The sequence below is a fragment of the Artemia sp. Qi Xiang Cuo genome, chromosome 3, assembly GCF_049724085.1.
Source record: "Artemia sp. Qi Xiang Cuo chromosome 3, ASM4972408v1, whole genome shotgun sequence".
In the NCBI taxonomy this organism is placed as follows: domain Eukaryota; kingdom Metazoa; phylum Arthropoda; class Branchiopoda; order Anostraca; family Artemiidae; genus Artemia; species Artemia sp. Qi Xiang Cuo.
The window spans coordinates 84,793,246-84,817,410 of record NC_142796.1 but is presented as its reverse complement, the minus strand read 5'-3'; the positions used below and the strand labels follow the sequence as shown (position 1 = coordinate 84,817,410).

The window sequence follows — 24,165 nt, the reverse complement described above, 5'->3', positions numbered from 1 at the left end:
GACAGGGAAATTGAACCACTTGAATTAGAGAGCTTATATGAGAATGCAAGGAAATTTAGTCCATTTGTTCCAGAACGAATTCTATGATAAATTTTAGAAAGATACTTATTGGAAAAGGGGGAAAGGATAAGATTAACCTTATTAAAATTATTATCTGATGGCCTCCATCGGTAAATATTTCTAATTGGGATTGGTATCCCACTTAGCTGGTCAATATTTATAGCATTTTTTGCTATTTCATCAACCTGATGATTACCACTTATGCCAGAGTGGCTAGGAATGTACTGAAAATAAATTTTTATGCCACTTGAAGCAAGATTATCAATAATACTGAGACAATGGTAATTGTCAATGTCCAGCTTATATTGAGGAGCTGAGGCCAGCAACTCAAGGCTTGATAAAGAGTCAGAATAGATGATAATATTATTCGAATTTGCAATCAAAGGTTGGTTTTGCTTAAGGTGTTCTAATGCCATGATTATGGCATTTAACTCAGCAGACATTATAGATAAATTATTAAATAATCTCTCGCCCATTGCAATTTTCAGGTGAGGAAGGAAAACACCACTTGCAACCTTCTCATTTATTTTTGACCCATCAACAAATATTTGGAAGTGATTTTTATAAGTAATTGTATTGTTCTGCAAATTCTTTCTGGAGAAAAGCAGTGGGGGTTAATTCTTTATTCCGATTTGAAAATTCAGTATTTATTATGGTAAATGACCAATTCCATGGAAGGGATTGAGGGAAAGTGAGTGCAATAGACTTTGCTGGTACAGGGAACTTCTTTTGAATATTGGCATACTCATTTGCAATACCTCTATACATGGCTGGATTTCTTAACCAATTATGTAATGTGTGTGAGCTATTTGATTCAATTTTTGTAAGATGTTTTGTCGAGAGAAAGCTACGTCTCTCCCTTTTTGTTGCTAATCCTCTTTCTATAAGCAGAAACTTGGTGTTTTTGTGTCTCCTAAAACCAAATATCAGACCTAATATATCATTTTGTGTCGTTTCAATTTTTGGCATATGGGTCTTTGGACATACACCATATACGATAAGCCCAAAGTCAATATGGGTCTTATATGTGATTTAGAAAATTGGAGTAACGTTTTCTCCTTACAACTCCAGGATGTGGAAAGAAGTCTTTTTAGTATATTTGTTTTTCTATAGCATTTTTTTATTGTGTTTGAAATGTGAAGGTGGAAATTAAGTTTTTGGTCAAGCATGAGACCTAGATAATTAATATGATTTTCTTCTGGAATAGTTGTTTTATCTAGAGTTAGTTTTGCATTAACATGGTTTCGCTTCCCGTGAAATTGGATTATTTTTGACTTGGTGGGTGCAATAGGTAAATCTGAATGTTGAGAGAATTTTTCAAACTGGAAAAGTGACTTTAGCAGATTTTACTGTGCTATCTCAAAGGTGTTGCCAGATGACCATAGCACCAGATCATCAGCATATTGTAGATTCGTATGGGGTTGGTTCATGTCCCAGAGATATAGGGCAAATAGGAGGCAACTGAGGACTGCTCCCTGAGGTAGGCCTTTGGATATTGTCTTTTGGGTTGAAGAGGCTGAACCAACACAAACAATGAAACTTCGCACTTCTATGAAGGATTTAATAAAAGATACTAGCTTAGGTGGTACTCCAAGGTTTGCAAGTTTATTTAAAAGGATTAGGTGGTTCACATTGTCATATGCCCCTTCATAATCTAGGAAAGCTGCTACTAGGATTTTATTTTTTGAGAAAGATTCATTTATTGCATTTCTTAGCAAAATGAAAGCATCTGTTGAGGAGTGGTATTTCCTGAATCCAGTTTGAGTGTGTTGGATCATATTATTTTTTTCAACAAACCAGAGGAGTCTGTGATAAATTATGTTCTCCATTATTTTCCCCATCACAGGTGTAATCATTATGGGCCTATGAGACTCAAGGTTATCTTTTGGTTCATTTTTCTTTAGGATTGGTAGGAGGGACAAACATTTCCATACATTGGGGAACATAAAAGATTCCCAAGCATGATTATTACAATTTATCAGTTATTTTTTTTATGAAGGTGCGAGATTCTTTATCCATGTAGGGTGTATATTGTCATAGCTGCTGCTAGTTTTGGTCCTAATATGATGTATTGCATTGTTCAATTCCTGGATTGAAAATGGGTTAGTTATGCACTCGGATCCTGGGCGTGGTTGGTAACTTGGGTTCATAGGAATTGTGGACAGTTTGCTTTGATTATTTGATGTTAGCTTAATAACAAAAAGAGTTGCAAATAGGTTAGCCTTTTCATTATCATTGTCATAATGGGTATTATTATGTATAAACTCATACAGGAGTTGGTTGGGGGAAGTCTTTTTCCCACAAATGTGGTTTATGACTTTATGTATAATTGGCTCATGCGTTTCTCTGGAGAGATTATTTGCAAAATTATACCAGTATTTATATTTAGCATCTATTATAGTCCTTTTTAGATTAGATTCTGCTTGTAATTTTTTTTTATATGTAGAAGGTGATGGTTTTTTTATGAATTCTGTCCTAGCTGCCTTTTTTATCCTCCATTTATTTAGGCACTCATTTGTCCACCATGCTTTAGGAATTTTTTTAGGGAATATTTTCTTAGGTGCTGTCCTGTGGTAGGTGCTATATATATATATATATATATATATATAGGTAACGATAATCTTAGTCTGCCATTTGTTTGCTTCTTCTATGAGTACCCTCAAACCAAATATCAAATCAGCGCACGATCTCCCGGTCGAAACCCATGTTGGTCATCTCTTAGTATTGCGCTGACTTTTGACTGAATACGGTTCAGTAGTACTTGGCAGAAAATCTTACTCCCTACAGACTGCATAGTGATACCTCGCCAGTTATTACAGTCGGTTGTTCTGCCTTTCTTAAAGAGCTTTACGATAACCCCTTTCTTCAAATCGGTGGGAATATTTTCAGTTTCCCATATCTGAGAAATAACCTCGTGAAGGGGCTCGGCAATGACTTAAGCACCATACTTCAAGAGCTCAGGCTGTATGTCATCAACTCCTGCAGCTTTGCCATTCTCAATCTTATGCAATACTGTCATGACTTCGAGCAGGCTTATATGTTCTTCGCTTATGTCAAGTTGGAGGAACGGTAGCTAAGCCGGAGGGGATACAGGGTTTGTAGGCGGTGGAAAGTTTAGTACTCATTGAAGTGTTTCTTCCATCTCCCTTTTCTTCCAATGTCTTCCTTTTTTGTAAGAAGTTTGCCTGCCTTACTTTCAATCGCAGGTGCCGGCTTTCTGAAATCTCCAGTTATGTCCTTTGTGAAAAGATAGACTGTTTGACTGTCGCCCTTACTGGCGGCTGCCTCTGCTTCAGCCGCCTATATCTCAAGAAAGAGCCGTTTGTCAGTTCTGGTAGACCGCTTTACGGCCTTGTGGGATTCCTTATATTTATATTTCAAAAAATCTTTGTACTCGACAGTGGACTCATTCTCGCATGATTCCAACATGATTTTGGTTTCTTTCCGGTAATCCATAAGTTTCCAAGATTTGTCGCTGATCCACTGCTCACTTTTCTTTTTTGCATACCCTATGTTTTCTTCAGCGGCACGTTTTCTTCTGCCATGGACAGCCTCTATTTTTACTCAAGATCTACATAATTTCATTTTAATTTATGTGTTCAGTTTTTTAGCATCAGTTTTTTCTAGTTTAAATTGACTATTTATATTGCTTTGTTACAGGAAGCGGCAATGATCACAAGCAGACGGGCCAGAGTTCTTGCATTTGTCCAAGAGGCTGAATATTTTTTTTATTTATGTTTTTAGTTTTTTTAACATGAGTTTTTACTAGTTTAAATGGACTCTTTATATTGTTTTGTTACAGGAAGCGGCAAAAATCACAAGCAGACGGGCCAGAGTTCTTACCTTTGTCCAAGAGGCTGAATATTTTTTTTATGCCTTCAGTTTTTTTTAACCTGAGTTTTTTCTAGTTTAAATTGACTATTTATATTGTTTTTTTTTTTTACAGGAAGCGGCAAAGATCACAAGCAGATGGGCCAGAATTCTTGCCTTTGTCCAAGAAGCTGAATAATTTACATATAAGTTTTGAACAGGAAAATATTTTAAAGTTATCACACCAGGTATGCACTTTTTTATTGAATCTGGCAAAAACCATATTTTGTGTAATGTCATGTGAAATTTAATGACATATTAGTTAACTTAGCCAGATTAACCGTCATCCTGATCATAGTTAAAAGAAATATTGGCTTGAGATTTATTCTAAATTTTTGTGCCTCTGCAAAAATTCCACAGCCTTCTGCTCAAGGGTGTATCCAGGATTTTTGTCTAGGGAAGGGGTAAAAAACTTTATGAAACGTGCCATGAATTTTTTCCAGTTTTGACAAGTCACCAAAAATTAATTGGGGAGGGGTCAAGCCTGGTACCCCCCCCCCCAGTACCAGCAGTGATATTTGGTTATTAAATGTTTATTTTTAGTAAATATGCTTTCACAATAGTCGAAAATAATATCTAATGGTCTTTGGTTAAGTCTCTTGTTTGTTACAGTCCACACTTTACCAAATTGAAATCTTTTGGTGTTTTAAAACTCTTAAGGGATATTTCCAGAATGAGTGGAATTACAATTTGCTTTCATAAAACAAAGTTGACCAAAACCTTTAAAAGACTAGAATTTTAATTTGAGCATAAAATTGTGGGACAGATTAAAACATTTAACTTGTAATTTAATTTTTAATTAAAACATATTAAAAATTTAATTTTTGGGACAGGAAAATTTCAATTTGACAATTTAATATAGTTTGTAATTCAGCTCACCTTTGGGCAGCCAGAAGTCCCAACTTCAAACTGAAATAAATTATTCTGTATTTAAAGGGTACTGCCCCTTGTCAAAGAAAAAAGAACAAACAAAGCTTGGCTCACTCAGCCTCAGACACCCAAGCCACACAAAAACATCAAAATATCCACACAAAGAGGCTCCCCACCTAGGAGTGTGTTACTCAACTACAACCATGCCTAGAAACTTGCCTAGGCTGTCATCTCGAATGTCTTAAGATCTACCTTTTGGACGAGTCTAACAGTAGTACAGGATTTAAGCAACAGACTATTCTAGTGTGCTGGCCAAAATATGGATCTGAGAGAAGAGGTGATTTTCATTCTTTGGAAATTGTGTTCTAAGGATCTCATATGAATTGAGGCTTTGGGTAATCCTGAGTCTATCTTGATCATTAAATAGTTTCTGGTCTTGGCACCTTATTACCACTAATTGATGCCCTGTTCCTATCTTTAACTAGGAAAAGTTCGTGACTACCTCCTCTCAATTTGTTAATATGACAGTACGTTGTCAGATCCCTATAGTCCTCAATTCTATAGATAATGAATAGGTATTTGGTTCAGCTGATAAATAAGCTCAAGTACAGGTCCCATCCTTCTTCATTGCCAAATTCTAATTCACCATTTTCACCCTTCCTTATATTTCCTATACCACATAGGTGCATTCAAGTGAATAGTGATGCGTATGGGAGTAGTATTGCTGTAGTTAGGGCGGAAAGTGAGGTTAGTACTTGGTTTGCCGTTTTATGGCTTATCAAACTTCATGCAGACAATCATTTAACAATTTACTCTTACTTCAAATAAAAAATTTATCACATGATAAATTCAAGTATTAAATTCGAAGTTCCAGCCTTGGATTTCCTGCAGCTACAACCTCAGCAGTAGAGTGGGTGGAAATGAAATGAAAGTTTAAGCACAGCATTTACAAGGGGGGATGTAGTAGCAGTCCCCTAGGTTTCAAAGAAGGAGGTTGTAATGTCGGATGAGCATATTTAGGGAGGGATCCATTTGCACCCCCTATTATGTATATGACTCCTGTATCCATCGTTCCCTACAAAGAGGTGTCGTTCCTGTTGCTCCTTCCTGTTAATTCATCAAAGAATCATTCATTTTTAGGTATTTCCTCGGACTTGTTGTTCTCACTGTTGATTCTTTACTAACCACGGATTTGGTTTACGATTCGACGTGATCGTCATTTGCAATGATGCAATCGAAAAATAAGTTTATCGAAGAAAAGTAAAGGCCATTTTAAACTTAAGCTCAGGAGATACAAATGCCTGTTAAAATTAAAACTCAAGACGACCAGAAATTACTATTAAAGAATAAATGAAACCCAAAACGAACAGAAATTAAATAAAAAATCAAAGGAAAAAACATGCAACAAGTAATAATATAAATGAATAAATAGATCTTAAAGCGAGTAATGCTTAGATTGAATATAAAAATCAAGCTTAAAACAAAAAAAAATATTTTGCTATTGAAGTATAAATGAAACTTAAAACGAACAGAAAAATGAATAAACAAATCTGAAAACGAGTAAAACTTAAATTGAATATGCAAATCAAGTTTGAATCGAATAAAATAACTGCAAACAAGAGTTTGAGTATCGCCTCACTTCAGAAGCCTAAAACCTACTGCGTCATTGTCGCTTTACTTAAAATGAGTAGCATTAAAAATGTTTTCCTGTATACTTTGTATGAAAAACAGTCAATAGAATTATAGTAAAATATTTAAATTATTAGCTTTCAGCAATTAATATCAGTTTTCTTCAAAAATTCAGTTTAATTTTTTAGTTTATTTCAAGATTGGTCAAGAAAAGTGTGGTTTCACTAAAAAAAAAATTTGAATACTGCCCCCTTCTTTAACTGTGGAAACCTAAAGCCGTCTGCGTCCTTGACGCTTCACTGAAAACGAATTACTAGTATATTAAAAATTTATTCTTTTCCAGTTCTTAAAGCATTGAAAATGAAAATAAAAATTACAGTGAAAAAAAAACCTTGAATTGATGGATCTTTCAACAATTAATATCATTATATATCTAATATTCAATTTGATTTTGTTTATACTTTCCAAGACTGTTCAAGACTCATGTATTTTTTTTTTCCTGGCACGAATTTGATTCCTCCTTCCATTTCATTATTCAGACAGCAAAATAACTTCATTCCATTCCGGGGTGGTAAAAAAATTCAGGCGCAAATTCATTTTCTTCTTATTGTGTATCTTTACAGACGCTAAAATAACCCTTCTTCATTCTAGGGTGAAAAATCAGACTATTTACGATACGACTACTCCAGGTAAAAAATGACGTAGTTTTTGCTCTTGAAATAGTAAATGTAAAGTCACTCGCATGGAATTTTTTTCCAAAATTAAGGCTCTAAACGAATTTTCTCAAACTGGTCACCCATCTTGATTGTTTCTTCAGGGCAGAAAATCCCTCTGTGCCAATTAAAAAAAAATATGGAGCTGTTTTCAAGAATAAAATGTGTCTACATAAATACACAGTTGCTCAATTAAAGAGACTGGATTTACATTATTCCACTTTTGTCTTAATAAGACAATTCGTAAAAAAATGTAATAATAAAAATCAGTCTTAAACAAATAGTCACACAATCAGTCATAAAATATTCCTTGCTCCACAGAATCTTGTTTTTTGTTTTTAAATTATTGTTATCATAGGCAGCGCAATAGCGCTGCCTAAGTAAAGAACGATGCTGGCACAATGTATTGTTTATCTTTTTTTGGTTTTAGATCAGGGCACTTCGTATCGAAGGAGTTGTCGTAGAAACTTCAAAAAGGGCTCATTCGATGGAAAATTGGAGTGACTTGTGCCCTTTTAATAGTCGAAAGTGATTTGAAGGCAACTAACATCCCTTCCACGCCCACTATTTCCCCAAACACATCAGATCAAAATTTTGAGATAGCCATTTTGTTCAACGTATTTGAAAGATCTAGAAATTATGTCTTTGAGGAGGACACTCCCCCCCCCCACAGTCCCTAGGGCAAGGGTTGTAATTTATGCCCTGGGTATATAAGGTTTTTATTGAAAGCGTTGTCGTAGAAACTTCAAAAAAGGGCTCATTCAATTGGAAATTCAAAGGGCTAGTGCCCTTTTAATTGTAGAAAGTGATTGGACGGGAAATAACCCCCCTCACACGCCCGTCATTTCCCAAAACTTATGCAATCAATATTTTGCGATATCCATTTTGCACAACGCAGTTGAAAGTTCTGAAAACTAGGACTTGGAGAATGACAAACCCCCACAGCCCTAGGAGCGAGGGTTGTAAGTTATGCCCCGGGGGCATATAATTTTTTTTTTTAGAAACCGTTGTCGTAAAAACTTCAAAAAGGGCTCATTCAATTAGAAATTGAATGAGTTGTAAGTGATTTTTAATAGTTGAAAGTAATTGGAGGGCAACTAACCCCCCTCTCACACCCACCATTTCCCCAAACACATGCAATCAAAATTTTGAGATGTCCATTTTGTTTAGCGCAGTTGAAAGTTTTGGACATTAGGTCTTTGAGGATGATAACCCCCTCAGGACAAGGGTTTTAGATTTTGCCCTGAGGAAACATGAGGCTTTTATAGAAAACTTTATCATAGAAGCTTCTAAAAAGGTTCATTTAATTGGGAATTGAAATGTCTGGTTTCCATTGCAGTGTTCAAAAATGATTGGAGGGCAACTAACCCACCTCTCGCGCCCACTATTTCCGAAACACATGCAATCAAAATTTTGAGATATTCATTTTGTTCAATGCAGTTGAAAGTTTTTAAAATTAGGTCTTTGAGGATGATAACCCCTTCCCACACCCCTCAGGGCAAGGGTTGTAAATTGTGCCCTTGGGGCACATTAACGTTTTTATAGAAAGGATTGTCGTAGAAACTTCAAAAAGGGCTCATTCGATTGGAGATTGAAAGGGCTAGTGCCCTTTTCAATAGTAGAAAGTGTTTGGAGGGCAACTAATCCCCCTCTCAAGTCCACCGTTTCCCCAAACACATCCAATCAAAATTTTGAGATAGCCATTTTTTAAACGTAGTTTAGAGTTAAAGAAATTAGGTCTTTAAGGATGACACCCGCCCCCCCCCCCCCGCCACAACCCTCAGGGTAAGGGTTGCAAAGTATGGCCTGGGGGCATATAAGGTTTTTACAGAAAGTGGTGCTGTTTTTAGCCTTTCCGGTGCTGTTTTCCCAGTACGAGAGAAGATGATGAATTTTGTCTTAGTACAATTAATAGTCAATTTATTTCTCGAAAACCATAAGATAAGCCTCTTCAGTGCTGATTCCAACCTAAACTTCAAAGATCTAGAGTCGGGGCTCCTGAAAATGCATGCCGTGTCTTTGGCGAATAATGTGTTAAGGCCAATGTCTTTGATGCTATTACTGATATCATTAACATAGATAAGAAATAGGAGTGGACCCAAAATAGAGCCTTGTGAGACTCCAACTCATTGAGATTCAGATACTGACGAGGAAACGATATTCTCCCCTTGTGCAAACTGATTTCATTCTTTTAGATATAAAGGTACCAGGTCGTTAACTGGGACCCTTATACCGCATTTATCAAGTTTGGTATGCAATATTTTATGTGAAATCGTATCAAATGCCTTTTTAATGTCAAAAAAAATTGTAGCAGGAATATCATGTTTGTCCAGGGCGTCATGAACAAGCTGAATCATTGTCACAATAGCATGCTCAGTAGAGTTATACTTCGGGAGCCCAAATTGTATCAGACTATAAAATTTAAATTTTATTGAAAAGGTGACTACACGGTTATGTAGGCACTTTTCAAGCAACTTCCCAAATGTGGACAGGGTTGAAATCGGCTGATAGTTTGTTGGGTTCTTCGGATCTCCTTCTTTATACAAAGAGATAATTCTTGCATACTTTAAGCAAGAAGGAAGTCTTCTGGTTTTAAAACAGAGGTTGAACACATGGGAAAGCGGTATTACAATATTTGGTGCTATGCACTTAATCAGATTAGTAGATGACCAATCAAACCCTTCTGAAGATCCATTCTTTAAAAGGGTTTTTGTAAGTAAAAGTTCATTTGGGGTTACAGGAGTAAGAAAAATGGAGCAATTGTGAGACGGGGGTAGATATGATTGAAAGTCCTCTCCAGTTTCATTATCCAGATGACGGGCCAGGTTGTTTCCAACAGTTGACGCGGTTTTGTTCGCCAATTTTTGCAAAGTGTATATTTAATGCATTGACAACTTCTACTTTCCCTGTAGCAAGCTTAGTTCCATCTTCAGCTCTTAATTCATCATTAAGATCATGGGTCTTATGCTTTCCTAAGCGCTTATTAATTATTTCCCATGTCTTCTTGGGGAACCCCTCTGCTTCAACAAATGCTTCGGCGAAGTAATGACTTTTTGCTGATCTTAAAATTGTTGTTAAATAGTTTTTGTGTCTGCGAAATTTAGCTAATTTAACTTCAGATGGAGGCATTAAGTGCCTTATATAACAGATTCTTATTTTTTATTGATACCAGCAGTCCAGGAGATATCCAAGGCTTAATCGGCTTTATACTATTTCTTCTTGATATTTGGTGGAGTGGGAAAGCATTATTGAAACAACGTTTAAACTGATTCACAAAAAATTCAGCAGCAAAATCAAGGTCCGAAGACTAAACAAGAAGAAAAATCACTTGAAGAAAGCAATACTTTAAGTTTACTTAAGGAGTTTCTATCAGTCATTCTCATTTATCTTTTAGTTGGCCTATTAAACTCTGTAATCAAGTGAAGGTCGGTCACAAGCATCAAAGGGTCTGAAAAATCTTCAATAACCACATCACTAGACTTTAGTTCCAGATTCGTAAACAAATTATCAAGAAGGGAAGCAGAATCTTTCATTATTCTTGTTGGGACTCCATAAGCTGGTAAGAGACCACCGGACAGGCAAACTGATAACAAGTCAGCCCCGTTTTACCACTATATTTGGTATTTTGTTAGTTTGGTATCAAAAGGTTATATCTCTATAATTGTAAATATTCAGAGGGACGAAAAAGACTTCATAATTTTTCATTTCCCCTCTAATAACCGTAAAACAAAAAACGAATTGATATGTAAAAATGTTTTCTGTTAATTCTGACCCAGTCAAAAACAAAAATTCAGTGTGAACAGTTGGCAAAGGAGATGCCACCTTGCGAATCTAGAAAACAAGGAGATATATTATTTTGAACTGTTTGAATTATCATTAAAAACAAAAATACAAAAATCTTTTGTTTCATTTATAAAACGCTTAACAATAATAAAAAAAGGACATTTACTCGGTTTCTTCACCAGCTATATGCTCATAGTGAGACCATGACTCAAGAGGCATAATATGGCGTAATTCAAGAAGGTGATTCTTCTGTGGATTTACCTGCAGTCTGTCATTGTATGCACGTGAAACTGCTTGCGGTTCCACTCTTCTGACTTTTTGAGGAAGAGGGCTCCATTCTCGGTCGAAGTTGAGGATGTATTCGATGTTTCCACTATGATAACGGAGGCCTCTTAGGTTCCGTGTATCAGGATCGCCTGCTTTTCTTCTGGGTCTCATGGACTGAATGAAATTGAGAGTCTTATTATCCTTGAAAACTCTTACGACCTTGCAGTCGTATGGAAGGTACGGCTGCTCCTTCCTGATTTTCCTTTCTACACAAGTGTGCATGGAGTCGCATTCCATCTGCGAGTGTCCCATAATCAGATACTTTTAGATAATAGTAACTTTATATTTGTCAGTAGGTATGGCCAGGGCGTTAGAGAGTGCAGTTTCTATTCTGGTAACCACAGCAATCGGACCAAAAGATAAGAACCCTCTTTCTAATCCGAATCTCTCGTTCTTTGAAGTCAACAATGATACTCGTAGACTCAGAGCTAGTTATTTCACCTTGAGTTTCATCCCAGGTACAACAATAGCCACTTTGCTTCCCTAGATCATAGAATGTAAAGTTGTGCACGTTGAGTTTACTCCAGTAGTACATCATTCCAGTATTGCTCTTCAGAAGCTGTAACAAAGTCTGCTGTTCTTGCGTATAGACACCAATAACATTGCTAGCTGTAGTCCTGTCAAAAAAATTTATCAGGTGCTTTTTTTTCAATGCAACATATTCCTTCCATACTTCGTCGGTAACATTTCCTTTTTCGTGTGCAACAGAAGTATCAGCAATCCTTCGTGGGTGAAAAAATCAAGATATTTTCTGAAAAAAGGTGTCATCAAACAGCCTTATACTTGGTGGTTTCTGCTTCATTTTGACGCAACTTTTCTTATAGAATGCATAAACTTCCGATTTTGACTTAAAGCAGGGTTCGAAATATAGTTTTGAAGCATTTGCCCTGCAGTAATGGTTGAGCAGCTTCGACAAGCTGTCAAGGAATGCACCAAGGACCCATTTGTCAGAGCTGCTGTTCTTCTCCTTTGCACCATTTCTTCCCCAAACTCTCGGAAAAAGGTATGTGGATCTCTGGGTGTCATGCGCAGCCTATCCCTTTTTCATGCAGTTGTGGACTTGTCTCTCTTCGAGCAAACACGTATCTAGAAAAGTTTTCTTACAAATGCGAAAAGTTGTACCAGACTGATCTTTCAAACTGTTCTCAAAAGTTAGACTTATTCTTGAATTGTCTTGCTGGCTCCTATGTCTTTTCGCGCTGCTCTCAGCGATAAGGCCGGCCACGTAATTTATTTCTGATCATCATCAAAAATCCACTATGCATTTCTTGTCTCTGCTTCTGTAAATTTGCTACTGTAAAACTTCGCGCTCTTCGGGCATTTAGTCGAGGCACGTGTTGGCTTCAGTTTAGCTTCTTCATGCTCAGTCAGTTTCCACCTACCACCTTCCTTCTTGTAAGACATATAGGGCTTTCATTCTGTCTTAAGTGGCTTATTCTTGTTTCGAACCCATGTTCAACTGTCTCTTTTGGCTTTCCTAGGAGTCTTAGGATAAGTATAATCGGTAGTTGGAGCTTTTATGTCTTCTTCAACAGAACTCGAAGAAGCAGAAGCTGGAGCTTCTATTTCGTCTGCAACAGAACTCGGGACAACCTGTGATGTTTGAGTAGAGCTGTTTGATCTGAACAGCCTGTGCGGTGCTGTTCAAACAGCCTGTAATACCTCTGAGAACAGCTAAGCTACTACGATGTTTGGCATCTAACGTTAACTTTAAGATAAATTCGCAGCAAAGGCCTTAAATACAGGCATAAATCACTTTCAATAGTGTCCCTTACCATTTGCAAAAAAAAAAAAAAAACAGCATACAAAAGCGTGATAAAGCAATATTCATTCATGATAGCGCTGTAGGCTTAGTGACTACGTACTTAATGTCGCTCCATATCTTGAGTTTAAAATAGGTAAATATTAACATATAAGAACGTCAGTATTGAATGCTTTTTCTGGCCAATATGCTACTTGAACGAAGGAGTACAAAGCTGCTAGCAAAATGTATACAAAACGCCAATCTTTAGGGATTGAACCAGGAGGTTTAGCTAGAAAAAGTCAAAGTGATATCGGTTCAAAAAGCCGCATTTCCATGTATGGGACGGTTTTTACCGTTCAAAAAGACCTACCTCCAGATGCGATGTTTTGAATCGTGTCCAATTGGTCGATTTAGATACGTCTGATTTTGGTCACTAGGTGACTTTTCGGGTCAAGCTAGAAAATTTTTTATGAGACTGACTTATGCCTTTTTGAACAGAGAATCGGGTGAGTAGACTAAATTGTTTCACCAAAAAAATGGAGATACTACCTTTTGATATTCGACTGACAATTTGCTAATAAGGGAGCTCATGTCTCATATGAATAACTCTTGAAAACTGACATCATGGCCTATTGTAAATGTTGTCGTTTTGTTGGCTCATGAGTATTTTTTGGTTAATCATTTTTAAATAGCAGATTTCACCTCTTCTACTTCTGTCTCGACTTCCATGTTCTATTTCTATGTTTTCACTTTCTATGTATTCAGTTTTCATATGTCTCATTTTAGGTTTTCATTTTAGGGTTGCTATGGTCAAAAGACACAAGGTGGAGTCATTATGTGTGAGTGTCATAGCCGCCCAAGTACATCTCAGTTTGAGAATAGCTGCAACCTGTGTCGACCCTACTTAAGATATGAAGAGAACAATAATCGTCAGTCAAATCTGGATATTGAAATGAATTGTGATTTAACCCCTGAAGCAAGCCCCCATTATTATAAAAACAATAAAATGTTGTTTGCACTGTATGTTGAGAGAACGAAGAGAGGTGGGGTATTTTGGCAACCAAGTAAATATGATGGGTGATGTACCTGCATCGTCGAATTTTTTCTAGTGAATAAAACTAGGGTCAGACTCAGATGAGTTTTATAAGCGTCAAATTCGAGTTTTTCGCAAGTGTAAAAATTTCGCTGATGTCAAATATTCATTAACTTGTAAGCACCAAGTATGTTAACATGGCTTTTCAGATTAAGATTTAAAACTTACTTAAACTCTCTGAAGTACAAATCAATTGGATATTGGTCAAAGGTGAACTCTTTCTGAAATCATGTTTGTTGATTTTTTTTTGTGCATGCTTCATTAAGTCGTATTTTTGCTGCTTTTTCTTTGAAATCATGTATATTCCTTATTTTTGCATGTATGTCATATTTTTTTTTCGTGTTTTTTGTTTATAAATTTCCATATGGGCTCTGATCAAAAACATCTTTTCTGGGGGGGGGGGGGATCAAAGCAACGAAATAGTTGGGTTTTGAATTTCTTAGTTTCTTCTTTGGGGATCAATATCAACCAGTCTTGTATCTCTGTTCTTTTTTAAGGCTCTTTGAATTATTTCATAAAAGACGTGAATATTTGAGAATAAAAGATGAAGGCAACCTTCGATGATTACTGAATAGTTTCTGGTGCTAATCATGGATGTCTAGAGGGACTGTGGAGTCACCAGAGCTGTGAACCTCAAAATTAAAATTATTGGGGCTCCATATTTTCACTTCTTATTGTTATTGTCAATACTGAATTCTTGAATTTGCAGTTCTGCTAAAACAGTCGCAACCTAAAAAGAAAAATAGAGGTCAGATAAAAAAAAGTGGTAATCAAACTTTTTTTTTCTGCTACGTAGTCAAATTAACGTAGCCATTTAATTTGAAATCAAAATTTTGAAAACTAAGTAATTGATTCAGTGACTTTCGATTTTGAATTTTACTAATTTGCACCTACCACTGTAACCACGATCTTGATTTTGAACAGTTTTGTGCTGTAATTTTAAGCTGTATTGGTTGTTAAGCTGTTTAAGCACCATTTAAGCTGTAATTTTTGTTAGCTTTTCATTCTTGACAAAAGTTGCCGCTTATGAATCTCCTTTCAGCCAATGAAGAAGCTTCGCGAGTGCTTCTTTGTTACACTTTTTTCAAATACATACGACCAAGCAGCGTTGCTATCTGAATTTTATTTAGGATTTTATTGTAAACATCTCAGATCTTCCTAGAAATTTTCTCAAAAAGAAATTGCCTTGGAGTAACTATTCTAAAAAAAAAAGAATGTCAATAGAGCATTATTACAACAGGGAACTCCTGTTTATTTTAAACCCAATTTTGCCGGCTGGATAATGGAGTTCTTCAAAACTAATTTGAAACAGAAGTGAAGCGAATTTGAGCCTAATGAAGACGTTTTGTTCGTCGAGCGACGTAAAATCCGGCTGCCGAAGCAAACTCAACTCCAGTCAGAACCTAGTTTAATTGATGTTTTTTATTCTTATTTTTACGAAGCAGTGTGTAAATAATTAACAAAAAGTATTTTTATTTTGATAAAGCGAAAATTGCGTTTCTAATATTGTCATTGTCTTAACGGATTTGTAATTTATATTACGATTTGTACAAATAAAGTGATGTAACTGAAGTTTTTTTTGTGATATTCAAGGCACTAGAGATACACAAAATTTTGGAAAAACTTGCAAATAGTCAACTACAAAAATATTTATTTGATAGTAGATTTTACACACGTCTCAATATGGTTTTATAAAAGGAAAGTCAACTGAACTGGCAATTCATGAGCTTTTACTAAATATTAATCATTCACTAGATGAAGGTCAACACGCTTTGGCGATTTTTCTTGATGTCGCCAAGGCGTTTGACACCGTAAATCATTCGTTGCTTCTTTCTAAACTTAAGTCTTATGGGGTTTCAACAGAAGCTGTTAAATTTTTTGCATCCTACCTTTCTGGGAGACGACTAGATTGTATTGATAAATCTCGTAATCTCCGTTCCAAAACTTTTCCGATTAATTACGGAGTACCTCAGGGCTCTGTCCTTGGGCCTATTCTATTTCTTCTTTTTATAAATGATTTGCCTGAAGTGTTGCCTCTTTGTAAAATTATAATGTTTGCTGATGGTGTAGTAATTTTTGCTTCTCACCGGGACCTGTCAGTTCTTTTCCAGAACCTCGAAAGTATGTTACTAACTGTATCTGATTGGTATTCAAGGAATTTACTAGCTCTTAATGAAAAAAAAAAATGCCAATATATGTTATTTTCGTGAACTGGATCAGTAGTGTCAGATAGCTTCTCTTTTTTCTTAAATGGTCTTGAATTAAAACGGGTAGATCTGTTTAAACATCTTGGGATTATTTTAGATGAAAATTTGTCGTTTCATAAACATGTAAAAAAACTATCGTTAAAAACTTCCCTAAATATTGGCATGCTAACTCGTCTTCGTCATTTCTTTCCTAAAACTATTCTAAAATCTATTTATTATTCTTTCGTCCACCCATATTTTCTCTATTGCATTTCGGTTTGGGCATCTACCTTTTCGTCTGTTTTCAAATCTCTCCAAATACTTCAGAATAAAGCAATAAGGATTCTTTTAATGTTGATTACGGATCTTTAGTTAGACACCTATATGAGACTTCAAGAATTTTTTCTTTGGACCAACTTCATTTAATTTCTATCTCTAGTATTTGTCACGATTATCAATATAGTAATTTACCTGTAAAATTCTGTGGTATTTTTCTGACTAATTTCCAATTTCATAATTATCCTACTACGCATCGTTCAGACTTTTCGTGCGAAATTCGCCCGCCATCGAGAGCGGGATTCAGCATCCGTCACACTGGGCCAAAAATCTGGAACTGAATTCCAGCATCAGTTCGAGAGTGCAGCAACAATCGACATTTTCTAAGACTGGTGAAGAAATATCTTATGACAAGTTAAGTATTTTGTTCATTAGGGTTTTCTTTTTCGCTGTTGTAAAATTTAGTTAGAAAATTGCTGTGTATTTTCGTTTACAATATTTTAAGCGCTAAAGTATGCCACCAGGCATGTGCGCTGTTTTGTGACATTTATTTATGAATATGTTTTAAATAAAATATTCTACTCTCTACTCAACCGGGAACAAATCGGGTTGTATTGATTTTTGACTTCCTATTTTCTTTTTTTGAAAAACAAGTGATTTTTTTTAATATATGAGCTTAAATTGCATTTATTTAGATCATAATCTATTTAAAGAAAACAGAGAAAATTACAGATCTTTAGAACCTTCACAAAGGCTCTTTGGCCTGTGAGAGTGGGATGCTAAACATTACATTAAATAGTAGCACTAATAATATATAATAACACACATTAAATTACAACACTAATTAAGTATTAAATTATGCACTAATTACATTAAATAATAGTAACAACAAGAAAAGTTGCTAAAGAAAAAGAGAAGGTTGGAGAGAACTAATTCTAGGCAAAGGAGATGGTGAGTTAACTCTTTGAAATTACCCATAAGAATGACATAGCCGAATTTCAATAGATAGGGAGTTCCATATGGAGGCCAACATAAAACTGGATTAAAATCTGATCTTATGATTTGAGGTTGTAATATGATAGAAGCCACTATGGCTTCAGCCCTGCAAATTGTTGTTGGGGTAAAATTATGCAGATTTACAAACAACTTATTTGAAAAATGCTCCAACCCATCTATTCAAAGTTCTATTGTACAACTATAACAGAAACATCACAAACATACTTTTTATTAGTCAGTAAAGAAAGCTTTATTAATTAAAAACTTACAGAAATTAAAAAAGAAACTTTCCAAAAAAATTCGCTCCCTGAAAATAAAACTTTTCAACGTTGACGAATTATTTTCGAACACAAATAATTCGAATTCGAAATTTGAACACAAATGACCATCAATAAATGAATGGGACTCAAAACGAGCAGAATTTATAAGAAATAATCAAGTCAAACGTAAAATGAACATAAATTACCACAAACATGAGTGAGGCTAACACTCCCTAAGCCTTCTAAAGACTAGAGCATAATCTATGCTATATTTTAGAAGTATTTTCTTATTTTATAACACTATTAAATTCAAAATTGTTGAAACTTCTAGGAATGAATGTTATGATAAATTAAATAATCAGTCCACCTTCATTAGTTCTTTTCGTTAATTTTGGTTTCTATCAGAGTATTCAATTAGCTTTCATTCAGTCGGACGAACAGAAATTAACCTTTTTTTTTGGATATTACCTTGTTCATGAAGCGTGAACATAAGCTAAATTAATCGGATAATTTTTTCAAGTTACAAGGATAAACTATTATGAAACTGTAAAGATGGAATTGCATTAACTACGTCACTCGCACGAATACCGATCTACCTGTTTGTGGCTTCGTGCCAAGTAAACAAAGGATTTACTGTGAAACTGTGCGAAAAAGACTGTGTTTGTTTGTTTTGTTAATTAATGGATGCTAAGCTGTTTTGGACGTAAGAAAACGGTGGTGAAAAACGTTGCAGGCCTTCATGGTCCACTGGGCCACCCTGCAAGAGCGGTGATTGCCAACGTCATCCGTGAGCCTGTCCCCTTTAAGATAAGTCTCCTTTGTTATTTTTCTTTCTTTTATCTCCTGCTCACGTTAGTCATGCCTTCATACAATCAATTCGATTTAGCACTGGCAAAATTTATTGGCTCTCCACTGTGGCCTGTACGAATTCTTAAAATTACGAAAAATGATGGAAAGCAAATAGACTATTAAAACTATTTGATCTTCTGCTATGGGGATCATAACAAGCAAATTGTTTCTGACAGTAATATTGTATCCTATGAAAACAATGTTCAAGATGCTTCTACTAAAACTGCCAAGAATGTTAAACTCGCATACAGGTCGATTTCAAAAGCATTTTCTGCACTAAAAGTATCCAATGAACCTGCTGCATTACCCAGTTCACAGTCTGCTTTATTTGCACGAGTTTCCACAACAGAACATGAGTTAGAGGAAACTAGAGAATCTATTGTTTCAGATATATCTCGTCAGGCTTCTGCAGTGTGGTGTGAGAGCGCAATCTGGTGTTAAAGACTGTTGAGACTATAATTAATGAGTTTTACAATTATGTGTCACTGTTCAATACCGTCTTAGACCGTATTGAACGAGAGCTGAAAATGTGTAGAATGCAAATCCTTAATCTAAAGAATAAAAATGAAAAAATCGAAGTCAAGCTTGACGATATGAATCAAGAAAAAATCTGGCACAGTCTTGTTTCTAATGTTCTTAAACAAAAGCCAGAAGTTGACCTTAAAACGACTTTGCTCAGTGTCCTATCAACACAGATAGGTGTTACTGGTATGTCTTCTGGTGAATTATCAAGTGTTTTCCGGTTTAGAATAAAAGGGCCTCATACTGCTAGTGACAAAGTTGCCCCAGCACTAGTGCGATTTGCTAGCAAGGAAGTTGCTCGAAAAATATTCTCACCGAAGTCTAAATTGACTGGCTCTGGCGTCTTTGTGTCGGAATCCCTTTCAAAGCGACGTCGTGATTTTTTAAATGCCGCAAGGATCGGTTCGGTGTCAAACATGTACGGACTGACCGCGGCAACATGCTAGGGAAGTTGGCAGGTGAACCGTCAGTACGGAAAATAAGATCCCTTGGTGAATGCATTTGAAATAGTATTTGTGTTGTTTTTCGTCATTTTTTTTCTCTTGTATTGTTTTTTTTCGCCCTTTTTCTCACTACTTTTCGCTATTTTTGTTATTTTCATTATTATTCTCAAAAGCTGTCGGTTCTCAATCCTGCATTTTCTTTTCTTATTTTTTTTCTTTTCATTTATAGAAATTTGTTTGGTTAGTGTATTTTTCGCTATTTTTGTCATTTTTATTATTATTCTCAAAAATTATTGATTCTCAGTCTTGCATTTTTTTTTTGTATTACTTTTTTTTTCTTTTCATTAAGAGGGATTTGTTTTGTTCGTGTATTTATTTACTCTTACTGCGTCTATACTGTACTATTTAATGAGCTGAATTTTTCGAATAGAAGAGGTTTTGTCGCCACCAATAGCAACAGATCTTGAACCGTGTTAGTTTAGAAATAGTGCTTATGTTCAAAGTCCGCAGTTTAACCCCGGCGAAGCTGATTCGTTGCATTATGTGCCTAGAATTGCCACCTTACAACTTGTTATGAGAATGTGCTGCAATTTCTCTCCGATTCTCAAGGAAAAATTAGTTTTATTGGTATATGTGAAACTTTTTTTAAGTCAGGAACATTCTTTCTCGTTCTATCCTTTTCCAGATTATAATTTAGAGACTAAAAACCGGACATCACTTCGTAGAGGGGGAATTGCGTGTTTGATTTCAAAGTCGTTGTCTTACCAAGTAACAAATGATATTATATTTGGTTAGAGGATAAGTTTGAAAGTTTTAGTCTGGAATTAGATTTGGGAAGCAGGAAGCTTTTGATTATTGTTGTGCATAGGCCACCGAGCGCTAGCTTTGAAGAATTTAAGCGTGGGTTTCATAAGCTTGCACGTGCGGCGTCTCGAACAGGTCTAGATTTTATTTGTATGGGTGATTTCAACTTTGATCTGCTTTGATTGAATGGAGTGAAATCAAAAAAAGTGAAGACTCGGCTGTTAAAAAAAGAGAATTTAAAAAGGTTTGGTGAAGAGTTGACCAGCATTGATTTTAGTAAAATTTTAGATATGAAAGATGACGCTTCTGGTGCATTTGATCGCATGATGGGGATCGTACAACCAATATATGGTAAGACTTGCCCATTGAAATGTTTGAAACCCCATAAGAATAAGCCCTGGATAACTACGGAAATTCTTGAAGTGTCAGGTTTAAGAAATCGATGTACTCGATGAGAAGAAAAGCTAAAAAGAATACTTTGTGAATCAATTGAGTTTAAATAAGGATAATACTAAAGGAACTTGGAAGGTTATTAATGATCTATTGGGAAAGAAGAAAGAAGCTCTACCCAATTCGCTACTGATTCAAGGAGAAACTGTTAATGATGAAACGATTATTGCTAATAGACTTGCTGAGTTTTTTCAAGTATTGGCCAAAATGTACAGGCGGAAGGGCTGGTGAATTCTAATTATGATTTGCTCGACTATGAATTTGTGGATGATAGAGGAACTGGAAGTGATTTTGAATTTCAGCCGTGTACTGAAGACGAAATTCTGAAGGTTGTTAAAATAATCAAATCGAATTTAGCAGAGACAGATGGAATTAATCTCAAGACTTATAAATCAGTGATGTTTTCTTTACTACCATGCCTCGTCCACATATTCAACCTTTCTCTCCAAACTGGCGAATTCCCTGATGCACTTAAAAGGGCCGAAGTCATCCCTTTTCACAAAGGTGGTTCTAAGCTAGATATTGAAAATTATAGACCCATATTTTTCCTACCCCTTTTTTCAAAATTATTTCAAAAGGTTGTGCATAAAAGGCTTTATGATTACCTTATGAAAACGGGGATGCTAAGTGAAGCCCAGTCCGGCTTTAGGAAAGGTCACTCAACGTCGGACGCCTTGCATTCCTTCTGTGATATTGTGACTAAATGCTTTGAACGTGATAAAATTCCTTTGACTATTTTTATTGATTTTAGAAAAGTGTTTGATACAATGGATTTTTAAATTCTACTCAAACGTCTACAATCCCTTGGAGTTCGTGGTAACTATCTGAAGTGGTTTGATAGTTTTTTGAGTGGTAGAACTCTTCAAGTTGTATTAAATGATGTTTTTTCCTCTCCTTTTCAAGTGAAGTGTGGCGAACCTCAAGGGGCTGTCTTAGGACTACTCCTATACCTTGTGTATGTTGATTCAATGCGTTTCTACTTACCTGAAAGTTTTATTACAACTTTTCCGGATGATACTGCTCTAACTGTGTCTAGTCGATCTGTTGATGATTTGTTGTTGAAAGTAAATAGGGTTTTAAAGTCTTATTTGTATTTAAAAGTTTGAGTCTTTTGTCAGTGAATGTTAAAAAGCTAATTTTATAATATTTAGAAGAGTTGGTAAGCAGCCAAGTGTTGATGGAGATGTATATTTTAATGGTAGGGTTTTGTCACAGGTGCATGAAATACGTTATTTGGGTTTCCAGCTTGATTGTAATTTGTCTTGCAGCCCCATTGTGATCTTGTTGCAGCTGAAGTTACTAGAGGTCTGGGAATTTTGCGCCGATTACAGCATGTTCTTCCATTATCAGTTCTTCTGTTACTGTACCATACTATTGTTGTATCTTATATTTCTTATGGTTGTGTTCTTTGGTCTAGTAATTTGCATGCAAATTTTAAAAGAGTGCAGATTCTTAAAAATAAAACAGTATGTATTCTTGGTAATTATGTAGGAAGTGTGAACGATACTGCATCGTGTTTTAAGAAATTACGAGTGCTTAATATTGGTCAGATTCGCGATTATCAACCTGATGTTTTTGCTTATTGCTGTTTGAATAATCTATGTCCTATAGTTTTTACGTATTTTTTTCGCGTAAATCGTTTGCTCCACAGGTATGCGATTAGGGAGGCGGATAATTTTGTTGTTGAGTACCGAGAGACACCACACGTGCAGGTTTTGGAATTAGGTATTTAGCTCCGGCTATTTGGAGTGATATCCCAGCTGGCACTCGGGAGGCTGAGCACATTGGGTTATTTATAGTAAAGTTTAAGAAACATTTATTGGGAGAGGGCAATTAATTTTGGTATTATTGTACCTTTTGTACTTTTTTGTACCTTTTATTTGTAAAAAAAAAGGGTTTTTGTACCTTTTATTTTATCTTTTTTTAAGTTTTTTGTAAATGATCTTTGTTACTGGTTGCGAACTAGAGGATTGTTGCCGTCCATCATCAGGCTTTTCGAGCCTTCCACGGGCGGTTGTGTGTATATATAATTTATTTTGTAATTATTAGTAAATAAAATAAATTTGTCTTGTCTGATTTGTTTATGTGATGATTCTAATTCTTTTTTGTTGATGTTATAATGACCATTTTCAGTAAAAAACAGTAAATGGAAAAAATATTTGAAAACAAATGCTACCTACATTCAAGGTATGCAAATTGTCGTGGTCCCTAGTCTGGTTACAGCCCTGTTTGTAGTTTGTATGCACTTGATTTTGTTATGGCCACTGTTTGTGCAGCGCTGATTTTCGGTTGCATATTTGGTTACTGTTTGTGAAACGCTGGATTCTGGTTACATATTTGGCTACTGTTTGTGCAGCGCTGGATTCTGGTTGTATATTTGGCTAATGTTTGTGCAACTCTGTATTCTGGTTGCATATTTCTTTAATATCAAGAATATCTTGTGTATTCAAACATTCATTCAATATAGGACAGAGATGACGGATTAAATACAGAAAAAGAATAGTTCGAGGTTCCCTACTTTTCTTTGGAAAACTCCTTTTCCCATTTGTTGGTTTCTCAAATTCATTTCTTGAAAGCTTCACCTGAATAATCTTTTCGGAGACCCAGGGTCAAACTTGACCCACTTTCCCACAAATTAGTGCAACCAGATTTGTTTCCTTATTTTCATCATAAATGTGGTTCGCTAGGCTCTGATATTTGAAGTTGGGTGTTTATATGGTATTTGAAACAGATGCACAAACGATGTTTGGCATATTGCAAGGTTTCACAAATCGATACTGCCTATTTTCAACGTATTCTTTTCGTCCTGTGATCACAACACCTGGCATGCATGCATATTAGGCTGCTAGCCGATACCGAATAACCGAGAATGAATAAACCAGAAATTTATTTCGGATGCCACAAATTAATGCTACAATGTTTTCTGTCGCTTTGGTTGAAGAGTACAGAAAAAACTATCACTGCCATCTAGTGTTTGGCGACACTTGGTATTTTATCACTGTAACAATGATAATAGTTAATTTAGCTAATATAATTGGTAAATTTAGGGTAGTAATAAGTATCTAATCTCATTTCCTGACAAAAAAAATAATTAGGGAGCTTGAAAAAACGCCAAGTGTTGCCCCCTATCTGCACGCACTGTAGGCTAAGTTCAAGCTACTATGAGAAAACAAGTCATGTTGGCCAAGTTTCAGGCATCCTAATATTGATTCAACTAATCTTCAAAATGTTTTTGTTTTGCATTGAGGTGTATCTGGCCCTTTCTACATGCACTGTAATTTACTAGCCTA

General features: G+C 35.6%; 1 protein-coding gene across 1 annotated transcript in view; it reads left to right on the top strand.

Annotated features, from left to right (window-relative positions):
• The window catches only part of LOC148954668 (uncharacterized), a 71,415-nt gene that overhangs the window by 26,972 nt on the left and 20,278 nt on the right, over positions 1-24,165 (top strand). Inside the window, exon 2 of the mRNA XM_089086693.1 lies at positions 4,007-4,118. Coding sequence (XP_088942819.1) covers positions 4,007-4,118 — 112 coding nt within the window. The remainder of the gene's footprint in view (positions 1-4,006; positions 4,119-24,165) is intronic.